This window comes from Populus trichocarpa, chromosome 12 (assembly GCF_000002775.5).
Source record: "Populus trichocarpa isolate Nisqually-1 chromosome 12, P.trichocarpa_v4.1, whole genome shotgun sequence".
NCBI lineage: Eukaryota > Viridiplantae > Streptophyta > Magnoliopsida > Malpighiales > Salicaceae > Populus > Populus trichocarpa.
The window spans coordinates 1,399,688-1,415,657 of NC_037296.2; the positions used below are offsets into that span (position 1 = coordinate 1,399,688).

At 33.4% G+C, this 15,970-nt stretch overlaps 2 protein-coding genes across 4 annotated transcripts in view; one reads left to right on the forward strand and one right to left on the reverse strand.

The window, feature by feature from the left end:
- LOC18110681 (UPF0481 protein At3g47200) overlaps positions 1-15,970 on the reverse strand; it is a 55,769-nt gene that overhangs the window by 32,139 nt on the left and 7,660 nt on the right. The gene's annotated exons all lie outside the window — the stretch shown is intronic.
- Positions 4,650-15,970, forward strand: part of LOC7489840 (uncharacterized) — a 54,047-nt gene continuing 42,726 nt past the window's right edge. The window contains exons 1-7 of one of the 2 annotated variants that reach the window (XM_024581746.2): positions 4,653-4,858; positions 5,029-5,101; positions 5,228-5,340; positions 5,527-5,654; positions 5,903-6,014; positions 6,109-6,176; positions 6,523-6,832. In XM_024581746.2, coding sequence (XP_024437514.1) covers positions 4,810-4,858; positions 5,029-5,101; positions 5,228-5,340; positions 5,527-5,654; positions 5,903-6,014; positions 6,109-6,176; positions 6,523-6,618 — 639 coding nt within the window. In that variant the 5' untranslated portion in view covers positions 4,653-4,809 and the 3' untranslated portion in view covers positions 6,619-6,832. Of the gene's footprint in view, positions 4,859-5,028; positions 5,102-5,227; positions 5,341-5,526; positions 5,655-5,902; positions 6,015-6,108; positions 6,177-6,522; positions 6,833-15,970 lie in introns of those variants that run through there. The other variant, XM_052445719.1, reaches the window with a different exon arrangement.

Genomic DNA, 15,970 nt, shown 5'->3' on the forward strand with positions numbered 1-15,970 from the left:
CTTTCATGTATTTCACAGTACCATTGCTGAAATCACTTTCATGTATTTCACAAAAAAAACCAATGTTGAAATCACTTTCATGTATTTCACAATGCTAATCTGAAATCACTTTCATGTGTTTCATAAAACAAATGTTGAAATCACTTTCATGTATTTCATAAAAAAAAAAAATCAATTTTGAAATCACTTTCATGTATTTCACAGAACCATTGTTGAAATCACTTTCATGTATTTCACAACATTAATCTGAAATCATTTTCATGTATTTCACAAGATCAATATTGAAAACACCTTCATGTTTTTCACTTGGGCAGGTCGCCCATAAGAATTAGACCAACTGAAAAATCTGTGCATTTTTCAACACTTCCATCGTTTTTCTTTACAAAACTTACTATGCAAAGTCAAAAGAAAATGAATTTTCCAATGCCTTTGCACCGTAAGCATTGTAAAGAGGGGGCAACTGTTGTAACCCAATTTTGGATTCACCAAGATTTTCTTGAATGTTATTTTATTTCTATTATTATTTATAAAAATCGAAAAAAATTAAGAAAAAAGTTTAAAATTCAAAAATATTTTTCTCGAGTCAACCGCATCTTTCCGTCAAAACCGAGTCCACCAGGTCAATACGGGTCAAACCATGTCGACCAGGGTAAAAAATGAGTTTCGGGCCGTTTCGGGTCAAAACCGTCATTTTTGACCAAAACCGAGTTCACCGGGTCAATACGGGTCAAACCATGTCGACCAGGATAAAAAATAAGTTTCATGCCGTTTTGGGTCAAACCTGTTATTTTTTGGTCAAAACCCGGTCCACCAGGTTTATATCCATTGAAAGTTTTTTTTTATGTTTCAACATAATTTTTGGTAATTAAAATTGATTTTTAGGGGTTGAATTGAGCTTTTTGTAATACTGATTTAAGTTTTAATTTTACCTATATAAATATATATTATTATATATAATAAAATAAAATTAATAATACAGAATTGTCATATTAGGCGGGGCAGTTACATTTATTGTAGGCGAGCCGTTGGATGGATATATTTTTTTTATTTAAAGCAGATGCTTGTTGTCCCCTCTCATTGGCTATAAATAGCCAGTGACAGTACGCCAGAGAAAAAGAGTGTACGAGAGGAGGGAAGAAGAAAAAAAAAAAGGAGAAGAGAAATTACATACATACTATTCAGGTTTTTTTACTATTTCTTCACGAGAGTAGGATATTGATTTTTATTAAAAACAATATGAAAAATACCAAATATATCCTAACTGTTAGATCTAATAGTGTTTAGATCTGAACCGTTGATTTAATAAAATATAATAGGGCTTACCACACCAGATTAAAACCCAGACACATCTCAGCCCTTGAAATAATCTAAGTTTTTGATCCCGTTGCGCCACGTCATCCGGTGTACCGAGCTTTCAGTGCGCTGCGTCACACCAGATAAACACTCTGATCATCCGGACCGTCCGATCACCTGCAGATCCAGCCAATCACAGCCGTAGGATCAGTTCAACTGCGATCCAACGGTTCACAGCCTTCAAACTGCACCGTTGCACCATGCGCGCGTTCACACCGTAGTACTTCTCAGACTCCCTCTCTCCTCTCGCCGGCGACGCTCTCTCTCTCTCATCCGATCTCCACTTTCCGGCCGTCTCCAGCCTCCGCACCACCACAGAAAGGTTTCTACCCTGCTGTAAAGAAAAAAACCTGGTGGTTTTCATCGTTTTCTCCGCCTCATCTGGCCGGAAAAGGGCAGCGATTTTCGTCGGCCACCGAAGCTTCAAACCGACGATTCTCCCTCGTCAGCCATCAACGGCCGTCGAGACCATCGCCATCAGAACCCTCGACATCAGATCTACCAGGATCGACCATCGGTTGGCCAGAAATCTCTCCGGAAAATCTCCCCGCCGCCAACAGTAGCCGCGTGTGTGCCACACGCGCCGCCAGTGGCATTTTTGTAATTTTCGGAGAAATTCGAGAGTATTTCAGTATTTTACCTATACAGTGACACTCAGGTAATTTTTTGGGTTTCTACTGGTATTTTTAATATTTTATATATATATATATATATATATATATATATATATATAAATGCTTGTAAATTTTCTTGCATGTTGTAAAAAATATAAAAAAACCAAAGTCGACATGTCTCTTTGTTTTTGAAAAGGACCGATGTCAAAAATGTAAATACCAAATATGGATTATGTCCATTATTTCTTTTGGTAACCCAGACGTAACTCTCCTTTTTAGGGTTAAAACGTCATATTTTAGACAAGTCTCCTAATTTTTAGGGACTGATGTCATTTTTAACGCGTCTCCTATTTTTAGGGACCGACGTTAACCATTTTAAAAAAACAAATTACCAATAAACCCAAAATATAATGGATTATATCCAGTATTTTTTTTGGTAACCCAGACGTAACTCTCCTTTTAGGGACAAACGTCAATATTTTAGACGAGTCTCCTAATTTTTAGGGACTGATGTCATTTTTAACGTGTCTCCTATTTTTAGGGACCGACGTTAATCATTTTAAAAAAAATTACAAATAAGCCCAAAATATAATCGCATTTCAATTAAATAAAAAACACACAAGTAAGGGTAACCTTTCTATTGGAAGGATGTTTTAAGGGTGATGTCTACCTTCCCTTAATCATAACTAACCCCGTACCCGAATCTCTGGGACCAGTGTCTAATTTGGGATTTCTAGTTTCCCTCAAATTACTAGATGACGACTCCAATAAAATCTTTATTTCCCCCAATCGAGAAAAAACCCTTTTTGTTAAATAAACAAAAAAGCGGGAGCCGTCGCCCGACGTCGTGTATCGACACAAACAATGACTAATCATTTACTATTGGTACAATAAATAACTCATAATTTGAAAATTAAATAGTGTTCATATATAACAATACATGATATATGCATTAGCTTCAATGTTTTGGTAAAAATAAATAAATATTACCTTAATAAATCAAATTTTTATTAATTAATATATAAATTAATAAATCATTGATTAATGAATTAAATAATATCTTAATTAATTAACAAATTTAGTATTAAGATGTGCAAGAATTTATAAGCAATTATGTCACTAACTTTAACTTGCATGCAGGTTAGAGTAATTTTATGATACTCATGGAGTAACTAGTGACATCTTATTAATTATTTTCTGGAATTTACATTAAAAATAAATAAATAAATACAAGTAAGATAGAGAAATCATATGTGGAGATATATTTATCATTTTTGATGGGCCATGAATTTTATTTTCTCTCTCTTTCTCACTTGTGTATATCTTTTTTTTCAAAGTAAAATAAAAAATAATAATTAATAGGATGACACTAGTTATTCTTTAAGCACCATAAAATCTATCTTTGTGTAGGTCATGCTGGAGTATTGACATGGTTCATATATAATGCAAAGAAGGATCGAATCTTTTCCTTGGGTATAATAAATAGATGTTGTTATTGATAAAAGCTCACCTCATACTTTAAATTGAAAGCAAAGTAATTGATAATGGGATGTTTAAGCAAAAACATAAAACATGTTTTTGGAAATGTTACTTTCATTTATGAAACATAAGTTTTTAAAAGTATAATATTCATTTATGAAACATAAGTTTTTAAAAGTATAATATTCATTTATGAAACATGTTTTTGGAAATGTTACTTTCATTTTATATTTCTATAAAACACAACTGTCAAAAAACAACATTACACACACAAAGAAAGAAAAACTGATTTTAAACAACCCCATTCAAATTAACATATTGATATTAGAAATTACTCTCTCTTCATCTATACATAATAATAAAAAAAATGATTCAAAAATTGAATTGAACTATATGAGAAGGTGTTACACCATACACCAAAATTATGAAATTTATTATGTTTAAATAGATACCTCCATAGTAAACATATAAGCTTTTTTATATAAGTTTTCCAGTTCATATTATGAAAGGAGTGACTAGGGAATTAGAGATGACTATTATAATGAGTTTCTCTGGTGAGAGTTTCTCTAATATGAGTTTTTTTTTAAAAGAAGTTGAGTTTTTCCAATGAGTTGATCAAATGAGAGTTTCTTTAATGAGTTCTTTAAATTGGAGTTTCTTCGATAAAAGTTTCTCTAGTGAGAGTTTTTCTTATATGAGTTTTTTAAAGAAAGTTGAGTTTTTTAATGAGTTCAAGAATAAGAGTTCCTTTAATTGAAGTTCTTTTTATGAAAGTTTTTCGTATGAGAGTTCCTCCCATAAGTTTCTCTCATGGGCTCAGCTTAGGGGAATAGCCTAACCCCTATGAGCTCAGCTGCATTTTGAATATAGCAACTCTACCACATCTATGCATAAAAAATATTTTAATAACCTATCATATTTATCCATTATTAATACATATGTAATGAGTATTTATCTCTTGTTAAATAAAGTATTAACGTAAACAAATTTTTCATCACTGTTTTTGTATTTCCTTCATAATTTTCATTAGTAAACAACAATAAAATATTTTTCAGGTAATTCTGCTGCTTTTTTCTAATAGTGTCTGATAAACTAGTTGATACATTAAAAAAAAAATTGAATTCTTAGAAGGGGTGACGATTCTTCTTTTTCATACATTTTTTTCAACATATTCTCACTAGATGTAACAGTTCTTTTTCATCTCACTCTATCGGCCTAGTTTTTCGGAAATTTTTAGGATGACATGAAAGACGGACAGGCTAGTTAGTTTTCCTCAATCTAAAAGGTCAATGTTTTCCAACTACAAATATAGAAGCAACACTCACCTCTCTTTCGATATCTCTGGCAATTGTAATTAACTCCAATGATTTCCTCTCGGGCTTTCTCTCTCATGCGCAAGCCATTCTTTCCCAGTACTTCCTGCCACCCTCTTAATTTCTCTTAATAGTTTTTAAATCAACTACTTAATTATCATCTTCATTCATTCCTCTTGCCTTGCTCCCAACTGTGATTAATTAGTGAACTATGTATAGTTTGTTTTTATCTGTTTCACGAATATGGTCCTGTGGTCTCCTCCCTGCAGCCACATGTCGCTCGTTCGGGACTTTCTATGGTCATGAGAACAGTAACATTATTCGCAGCTTCAAGGTTGCCAAGTAAGAGTTGGTGAAATACTTTCAGCCTCTATATTCTCTTAATTGGTTGTCGTTAATACTTAATTATAAAATTTACTAATATTAGCCTTTAATTTATGACCGGACTATACGGTTTTCCATTTATAGACCATGGCGCAGCAATTATATGTTACAAAGCATGGAGATTCCGAAGGGCGGTCATCGCCTCTCGTTTTTCATCTCATATCATGTTGTATCAGATGATGACGAAGCTGATCAGGGTAACCTTGCCTTGATTATTCTCTAAGTTTCTTGATGATGTTATGCCTTTAATATTCACTATCTGGTTGAAGTACTTGAATAGTTCTCTATAAAAAATTTTATGAAAGTTTTCTACTTAGACTTTTGATCATGTGTTAGATTATATGTATCAATTATTTAACTTAGAATTTTCAAATACATTGCAGAACCTAATTGGAAGAGAAAACAAACCAAACGGCCTGCAGAATCGTCTTTCTCCAAATTGTTCAAGCACAAAAAGTCCAGGCAGACGGAAGCCGGCAGTAGTGACTGTTGCGTAAAGGACGGTCAGAAGGTTTTTAATGTTTCCTTTGATTCTTGGAAATTACAAATTCCATCCTTATACTTATCAAATATCCCACAAATAAGGTTTTGCATGGGAAATTATTGATCATCATCCATATCTGAGGAGCATGGAGTCCATTTTCCTTATATCATGTTATGTTTTAGTTTTCCTTTCTACTTAACTTGGCTCGAGATTTCGGCTAATTTGCCTTATATTTTACCTGAATTCTCCTCTTAATCATTTGCGATACCTTGCAGGTAAAAATTCACCTCAAGCTCTATGATATTCACACTCATGAAGTGCGTTGCGAAACTAACCCGGAACATGATCCTGAAATAATAGGTCCAGGCGAGAACGATATATGTGAAGGTGAAAACTTAATTTTTGGCTCTTTAGGAATGTTGCAATATGTTGTCTACATGCTATCTGGAGATAAAGTTGCTAGAATATGGAACTTATGCAGGCTTGTATGAAGGGATTGTGGGCATGCGAGTTGGGCAAATAAGAAGAATCGTCCTTCCACTGTCTTCGGTCAGTACTTCTATATCTGTTATTTCTTCTTGGTATTATTTTGTTTGATTGACAGCTAGCACTATTCTTACTGTTTTTGAGAGGTTTAAAAATTTTGAATTTTATTTTAAATGATTTTAAAAAAATAAAAAAAATTTATTTTAATATATTTTTAAATAAAAAACACTTTAAACTACCACCGCTATCATAATTTCAAACAAGCCCTAATTCTCAGACCATGCAAATATACAAAAAAAAAATTTATTGGGGAAATATCATCGATATTGTTTGTATAGCTTAATATCATCCTTTAAGTGATATTGATTTCTTTTGCAAAACTCATTTCCTTCTTTACCATTTTCTCAAGGATTTGACTGGAGAATACAATAAGATGATGATGAAGAAGAAGCGCTTCGAAGATCATGGAATTTATCATGTGAAATTGGTCGAAATCATCGGATGACCAACTTGATCTGGAGACCAAATAAGGGGTGTCGCGTGGCTTGTACTTTGAGGTGTAAGAGGTTCTTCAGCTACTAGATGTGATGAAGGATGAGGGACTTTAATTTTTAGTACGAGTCGTCTCATTATTAATTAAGTAAGTGTGTACGTATTGAATAATGTGTAATTATTATGCTTCTGTAAGAACACGTTTGAACTAAGTAATAATAATTTGATATTTAAGAAAAATATAAATTTGTTGTTTTCTTCAGTCTAAATATACTTCAAAATGAAGTCCATAAAGTTATCAAACAGAGACTAAACGGATATGTCTAAGGGATGTGAAATAAACCCTTTGTATCCGTACATGGCAACATCCACCAAGAAAAGTAATTTGATAGTACATTTGTACACGCCCTACATCATACATTAGTATATAATAAGAATGTTCTATTTGATTTTGTATTTTAAATACTTTTAAAAAAATTAATTTTTTTTTATTTTTTTACTTCAAATTAATAATTTTTAATGTTTTTAAATTATTTTAATATAATATTAAAAATAATTTTTTTAAAATAAAAATTTATTATTTTAATATATTTTTAAATAAAACATATTTTAAAAAATAATTACAACCATACTTTCAAACAATTTTTATCCATCCAACACAATCTAGATACAATATGGCCTCTACGTAAAGCCTGTCATCAATTGTAGTACCAGTATTTCATTGCATTCTAACTTATATAGGTACTGTCACTTATCATGTGTATAAAAACAAGTTTTTTTCGTCGTGACCACCTTAGCACTTTAATCAGACATTGAAAGGATGAAACTGACCACCATTTTCTGGTCCAAAATTCTAGAATGTCCCAAGCAGAGCATGAAAAAAAAAATGCCATGCACTTCTTCTTCGTCTTTCCCTTGGCACGTATCTAAAAGGTCAATAACACATTAAAATGTCACATTTTCAAGAGAAATCTCATATCACTTGAGCAAAAATCTCATCCTATCATTTTAATTAACGAGACACATTTATGCTATAAAACGAGTGTCTTTTATATATATATATAAAAGAAATCTCACATTTTAATTGTCATTCTATTAAAACCATCATGTTTGGAATCAAATTATAAACAGAATTAAAGTTATTTTATAAACAAATTTGAATTCAATTAATAATCTATTATAATTCGAAATAAAATATTAAACCACAAAATTCAATTCAATTATAATGCTTAGAATACATGTCAAAATGAATTGAATTGACAAGCTTGGTTATCGATCTTGCCTTTAATTTAAAATTTTATTTTTTACATATATCATTTATTTTTGTTATAAGGATCCTTATATTTATTTTAAAAACATTTCTATAAATATTCCAATAGAAGTTATTAATTTGACAATTGTATAAACAAGTTTGTGGCAATTGTATAAATATAATTAGTTCTAACTTTCATGTACATATAACTTTAACTCTTCAATAATATATTGCAACTCATCTTTTTCACCAACCATTTATATTAATAAGAATGATTATATGAGCTCCATAGATATTGCTAAAATAAATATATCTAAATGATAAAAATATATTAAAGTATAGATAAACTCTTCCTCTACTTTTAAGTATTTGAGATGGGATATTGTATAACAATTTTTTTGTATAAATATCAGTTCTAACTTTTATTTTGTTTTTTGCCGATAACAAAAAATTTGTTTTTCTTTCTTTTTTTCCCTCTTTGTTTCTGTGCTAGAAATTTATCAATTAAATAATATCTTTAAAACATCTTAATTAAGAGATTTTTAACTATAGTTTCATTCCATATTCCATAATAACACAATATAACATTTCAGTCAAAATAATACATAACAAATAATTAGAAAAAATATATATATTTTAAATAAGCATGATCAAATCAACCTGTTGTTATTATAAACTAACTCCTCCTTATCCATACATTGTAAGAAAAAAATGATTCAAACATAAAAGATTTGATTAGTTTTAGTTGTTTGTGAAGCAACAACTTTTTATTTTTTGGTTTTGGAGAGGTTATTGTAAAATATGATACAAAGTCCACTAAAAAAGAAGGAGAATAAAATCTAAGAAATTCACTCCAATTAGTTTGAGATTAATGGTAATTAGTTGATTCAAATCAATTCTTGAAAGATTATAAAAAATCTAAATGGAGATTTTATGTATTTTTATGAAAACATTACAACAAAAACATTACATATGATAATAAATGATGTTGATATTTCACATCATATAGGTGAGTATTACATAATCGTATCTTTTAAAGTCTAATGAATCATATTATAGGACAATTGAATATCATTCATAAGGATCTATCCATTTTAAGGTAAGATAATTTAATTAATTTTCAAGCTAGAATTCTTGAAGTAGCTTTCAAGACTTGTTGTATAGTATTAACATTCACATGTTAAGTAACGTATATATCATGTTATAAAAAATCAAGATATGCAAGACTATATAAGCAAAACAAGTCACTAAATTTGCAAGCTGGCCATGATAGGAGTATTGATATGACACAATATTAATACAGTCAAAGACTAATTAATCATTTACCTTTGGTTTGTAATTTGAAAATTAGATAGTGTTCATATATAACAATACATAATATATGCATTAATTTCAATGTTTTGGAAAACAAAGTAGAGAATACCTTAATAAATTAAATTTTTTATTAATTAATATATAAATTAATAAATTATTAGTTTATTGATAAAATAATATCTCGATTAACTAAAATATTACATGGTCTTAAAAGTATTAATATATAGAGATTTAGTTGTGCTTACATTTTACATTCGAAGTCAACACAATATAGCATATCAGTCCAAACACAATATAAGATACAATCATTAAAAAAAATAATTCAAACAAGCATATTCATCAAATCAACCGTAATAAAAGAAATTTATGATGAAGTTCTTTATCCTGACTTGTTGTCTTTTCTGATTTCTTGTAATCCAATTTTTTTATCCGTCTACACAAAAAAAAATAAAAATCTGTGGGCATAAAAACAAGGTTGAAAGAAATAAAAATAAAAATAAAAATGAAAAAGAAAAAGGTTATCATTCTAAATGAAAAAAATCATTGGGATTGAAATGATCAGGAAACAGTTGTTCTTCATATATATATATATATATATGTGTGTGTGTGTGTGTGTGTGTGTGTGTGTGTGTGTGTGAAAATTTATAAGAAGTGTTAGCATTTCCAGAAGAATTAAAGAGCAACAAAGTTGGAAAGCCTACAGCTTATGTTATGCCTGAGGATAATAATCCAAACAGTATTCCTCGTCAAGAAAAAAAAGAGAAAAAATCTTGATTATTCTATCTGCTGCAAAAGAAAACAAATCTTGATTTAATGGGCAACCGGAAGGTTCGTTTGGCTTAGAAATCCTTACTGATCAAGAACCTGGTGAGTTCGGTCCCAGTCCCTTTCTTCTCTAGCTGTTTGTTACCGAATATGTCCAGCCACCAAAGAATCCCCACCGCTGATATGAACACAGATTTCCACTCCTACAGCCAAAGTTTTATGCGCCTCAGCTTCTACCTTGTCCTTGCTTTTAGATCAGTTCGCATAGAGAAACAGCCACGAAATTCTGTTGTTTGCCATCACAATAGCACCACTGTCCAAACAATCCTCACTAATTTCCCCATCAGTCACTCCTTCTCCTTGATTATCTACGACTTTTAACCTTCTGCTCTCTTCCTACGAGTAACATAACATGCTGGGCTTGCACACTGCAGCTTTCCTTTCTTTGTTCTTCGTAACGTTATCACAGATTGTATTGAAAGGCCCATATCTCCTACATTCTGATTAGAGAGCCCAAATAGTGTTCATAACTCGTGAAGGCCCATCACCTAATTCAATCCGCAGGTTGACTAGGCAAAGATTCATCAACTGGATCACTTCCAAGTTCTAACCACAACAATCCAATTCAAATTCGAACTGTGATTTCTTAATCCATATCCCTCTATCTCCGGAAACAACAAGGATATGCCAAGATTTCCCATGGTGTAATCGTAATCCTCCAGAAAAATTCTCTTCCTGCCTGCCTGGTCATACTCCCAAAAAGTGCTCCACATCATCTGTCTGTCACCTAGTTTTTTTTCCCAATAAAAAAGAAATAAAAATCAATGAATTCACAAAAAAAAATCTTCTTACCCAAACAATGCCAGTGCCATCAAGCCAAACACTACCTGGTGCAGAATGCACCCAAGACACTGCTTGAAGTCCCGCCACCGTCATTTAGCTCGTTGCAAGCGCACTCTCTTCTATCTATTATTTGTTTCAATATAGTCCCTATATATCATTTGTTCTTTAGTCATTTCATGTTCGATTCATATAATAGTAGGGCTCCATGAAAGAAAAGCCAACAAAATCTCAAGGAGGCAGTGCATTGCCTTGACTTGTTAGTTTCAGGGATCAAAATCAGAAAATTAAAAAGTTTGGGGTTAAGTTAGGTTTGACCGAAAGGTTTGGAGGCTTATGATAAGGTAACCTTTTTTTATTGAGTGAAGTATTAAACACATTCTACCACTACAACATTATCCAGTTTTACCGACGGATTAATTCCGTCGGTGATAGCAATGAAATCCGTCGGTGAAACCAATACCGACGGCTTCACCGACGGACTCTATCCGTCAGTAAACCAGTCGTCGGTAAATCTCATTTCCGTCGCTAATTCTGTCGCAAATAAAAAAAAACCATACACCGACGGAAACACCGACGGTAATACAGACGAATACGCGCGCCAAAAAAAAATTCCTCGCGGGAACATTACCGACGGCCAATCCGTCAGTAATGTTAAGGGTAATTACCGACGGCATCACCGACGGGTTTTCCGTCGGTATGTATGGCATGGCTTGTAATTTTGTTGCAACTCTCTGTGTAATACCGACAGATATTATCCGTCGGTAAGGCCGTCGGAAGTTAATCACCGACGGATAATATCCGTCGGTGATGCCGTCGGTAAAGATGGCATGGATGGTAATTGTTCGGTAACTCTCTGTTAAATACCGACGGATAATATCCGTCGGTAAAGATGGCATGGATGGATAATATCCGTCGGTAGGTATTTGAAATATATAAAAAAAAATAATGAATTAATTGTAAAAAACATTAATAAACAAATAAAAATGCATTAAACATTAAAAATGTAAAAGTAATAATATTCATTACAAATTTAATGTGTTTAAAAAACAAAATTAAACTAGAATAGCGGCGGAGCTGGAGGAGGAGGCGGAGGAGGAGGAGGCTGGTTGTTCCCGGGACCAAACGGCCAAAAAGAAGCTGCACAAGTATCGTCACCCATCTTTGATCTCATCTCCATGACTATTTGATGGAGCTCATCATAATTCGTCGAGAGTTGTTGATATTGTTGTTTCAACGCAATGAACTCCTCAGACTGGGTGTTCGATACTGATGGAGAGCTTCCAACAGTTGAGACACTACGAGTCGAACGCAAGTTGTCAGCCGTAGTGTTGGAGAGCCCGTAGACCCTGTTTTTATCGGGTCCACCAGACGATCCCGCCTCCATCCACAAATCTGGATCAAAATCTGGATGGGTCGACGGATTGTCCCCATATCTCTCCCTCAACCGGCTATTATAGGTCTCCTGAAAATTCCATCGGTAAAAAAATCATCAAATGCAATTCAAGATGCAATTCAAGAAAATAATAACTTACAAAATAAAATGAATGAACGAACATACCACGAAGTGCTGAGCACGGTTGTCCACGAACTGCTGCACCCCTTTTTGGCGGTCTTGACTCCGCACATGCGTCTCTAGAAACAGCTCCATTGGACTCGGTTCACATCCAAGAGACGCAGCCTGTAAGGCAAAAATAGGTTGAAAGTTAAATATATTATAAGGAACGACAAATTAATTATCAATATATTTCAATAAAATTAATCTTACCATCCGCTTTGCATGTGCGCTGAATGGGACGGATCCGCCAGTGTGCGTGGTCACCGAACCATAAATTTGCCGGTTCCGGTTGTCGGCGCCAGACTGTGAGCGCCGTGAGAACCGCTCTGAGGTCACGTGCTCAATATATGCAGTGCATATTTCCCCCGAGATGAATGGCGGTTTGAATTCCTGCCAAACCGCCACCTCATTCCATCCTTCAAGACCGTTATCCCTCGCATGTTTTTTTGATTCATACCAAAAATCACGCAACCTACTTCCATAGTAACAAATTAGAATTTAAAACATTAAATTATAAAACAAAAATAAATATTATTTTTGATGTTACCTAGTTGCCGCGTGATTCTCCCATACCCTCCTCACAACATTGTTGTCCGCCCTATCCCACTCAAATTTGTTCTGTGTATATAAATAATTCATATAAAATAAAAATAGTACAAGATATAAAATTATAAAAATCATTTATTAAAAATAAGCTGGAAATTAAAAATTAACACCGACCTGAAATCGCTTAAACCATGCATCGATATTAGGTTTCCACTCAGGATGTTTGGAAACCTGGCTCCATTGAAACAATGGAATCTCCATCGACGATTTAAACGCCAATGTTATAGTCCTTGCAGCCTCAATGTTTGTAAACCTGAAATTAAATAAAAGTAGTAATTAATATTAATTAGTTGTTCATAAATTATGTTATAAGTATATAAAAAAAAATCTAAAACCTAAACGAACTTACATTGAGAGGTCATCCTTCCATTGTGCCTGGTACTTGCGGGTGAATTGACCCCGCTGTGAAGGCACACCGCTTCTGCACTGTGAAACCGCGCTAGAAGAGGCAGCATCACAAGTTGGCGTAGATTCCTCGCCGTGATCAGCACCTAAGGATACGTCCTCCTCGCTGCTAGAAGAACTAGCTGCAACCGTCTTCTGACGACGTGCTGTAGATTTCACTCTACGCATCTACACACATGTATACGAATAATTAACTTCGATTATTTAAAAAAAAAATTCGACAGAATCTCCCCTGTACTGGGGGGTCCCAAGTTGTCAACAAAATCAAATTACACTTCCAATTTTATTTCACATCCCGATCCAATCATCCTGGATCTCAACCCAACTCATCATCATCAACACAACATTTTATTCAATAACATCATATAGAATTACAACTATGAACATTCATTTAATTATTTTATCCTAAATTAAGATAAACTAATAATTAAATGCAATTCTATATATATAAATTAACATTTTTAAAATAAATCAACAATAACAATTATATTTATAAACTAACATTTTTAAAATAAATCAACAATAACAATTATATTTATAAACTAACATTTTTAACATAAATTCAACAATAACAATTATAGCAATACAAACAATAATATCCTAAATTAAGATAAACTAATAATTAAATGCAATTCTATATATATAAATTAACATTTTTAAAATAAATCAACAATAACAATTATATTTATAAACTAACATTTTTAAAATAAATCAACAATAACAATTATATTTATAAACTAACATTTTTAACATAAATTCAACAATAACAATTATAACAATACAAACAATAATATCAAAACTAAAAAACTAAAATTAATAAATAAAATTAAAAAACTAAAAAACACTACACAACACACAAAATTAAAAAACATTATATCAATTCAAAATAAATTTGGGAATAAAAAATTCTTACCTTAATAATGTGTTGAATTTAAGATTTTATCTACAAACAATATACAAAACAAAGAACACCAAAAAAAATAATCATAATTAAAATAAAAAAAATACAAAGATAAAGAAAAAAAAATACATACCTTTTGAAACTAAACTTGAGAAGAAGATCACACTTGAGAAGAGGAGAAGAGAAAGGGAGAAGAGGAGAAGAGGGAGGAGAAGAGGGGGAGACGACGGGGGAGAAGAGGGAGGAGACGACGGGGAGAAGAGGGAGGAGAAGAGGGGGAGACGACGGGGGAGAAGAGGGAGGAGAAGAGGGGGAGAAGAGGGAGGAGAAGAGGGGGAGACGACGGGGGAGAAGAGGGAGGAGAAGAGGGGGAGACGACGGGGGAGAAGAGGGAGGGGGAGACGACGGGGGGAGAGGAGGGGAGGGAGGAGACGGTGCGGGGGGGGTGGGAGGCCGGTATATATAGTGAAATTCCGACGGAATTACCGACGGACCTTAATTGCTGTCGGTGCGATTAATTTCTGTCGGTAATTCCGTCGGAAATTAATTGAAATGCGCACCAAAAAGTTCGAAAATCCCGCCAAACTTTTCGATCCGTCGGTAATCAGTCGGAAATGCCATCGGTGATGTGCAGACGGGACACGTGTCAGACATGCGTGCGGACAATTCCGTCGGTGATGCCGTCGGTATTGGCGTCGGAAACGCCGTCGGAAAACCGTCGGTGAATGTGGCAAAATCCTGTAATTTTTTTTGCAACTCTCTGTGAAATACCGACGGGTTATATTCCGTCGGTATATCCGTCGGTGAATGTGGCAAAATCCCGTAATTTTTTTTGCAACTCTCTATGAAATACCGACGGGTTATAGTCCGTCGGTATATACGTCGGGAAACCCGTAATTTTTCTTAATTTTTATATGTAACCCTCTCAAAAAATCTTGAATTGCTAACTAAAAAACACACACAACACAATAACAACGGCTGACCCTTAAAGAAGAATAAATATTTCATGTTTCAAATTATTACATTATAAAAATAAGGCTTTATAACATGTTTAGTTAGTCGGAATTTTCATCTTCGTCCTCCATTGAATTGTTATCATCAGCTTCATCGCACTCTTCAATTTCGTTATCATCTTCTTCAACAACATTCTTTTTTCCACTAGTGGAGCTCAGAACAACATTCAACTCCTCTGCGTCAACATCAACAAGACTATTGTTGAAAACGCGAAAATTCGAATTTTCTTCTAAGTCAATCGACGGAGCAACTCGGTATGGTTCAACCAACTCACTAGCTTGAAAAACTTCATCTATCACACTTGTGTCTTCGTTCTCATCCTGAACAACCTCGGCACGACCCTTGGGTTTTGTTTTTAAAACGGATAACCAATCAACTCTTGATCGGTCCTTTCTAAAGGAAGGGGTGTATGTGTAATAAACTTGTTGGCATTGCTTTGCGAAAACAAAGACGTCGTTTACGTTGTGGTGTCTAGCTTTTGAATTGATTTCAACGAGACCATAGTGAGGATCTACTCTGATTCCTCTGTCAGTTGTGTCATACTAATAACATTTGAATAAAAACACTCTATTTTGCTCGCTATGATGTTGCAATTCGATGACCTCTTCCAATCTACCGTAGTAGTCAACTTCAAACTCACTAGAAGTCGATCCTTTAATACAAACACCGCTGTTGTATGTCTTTCTTCCATGCCCGTATTCTTCAGTATG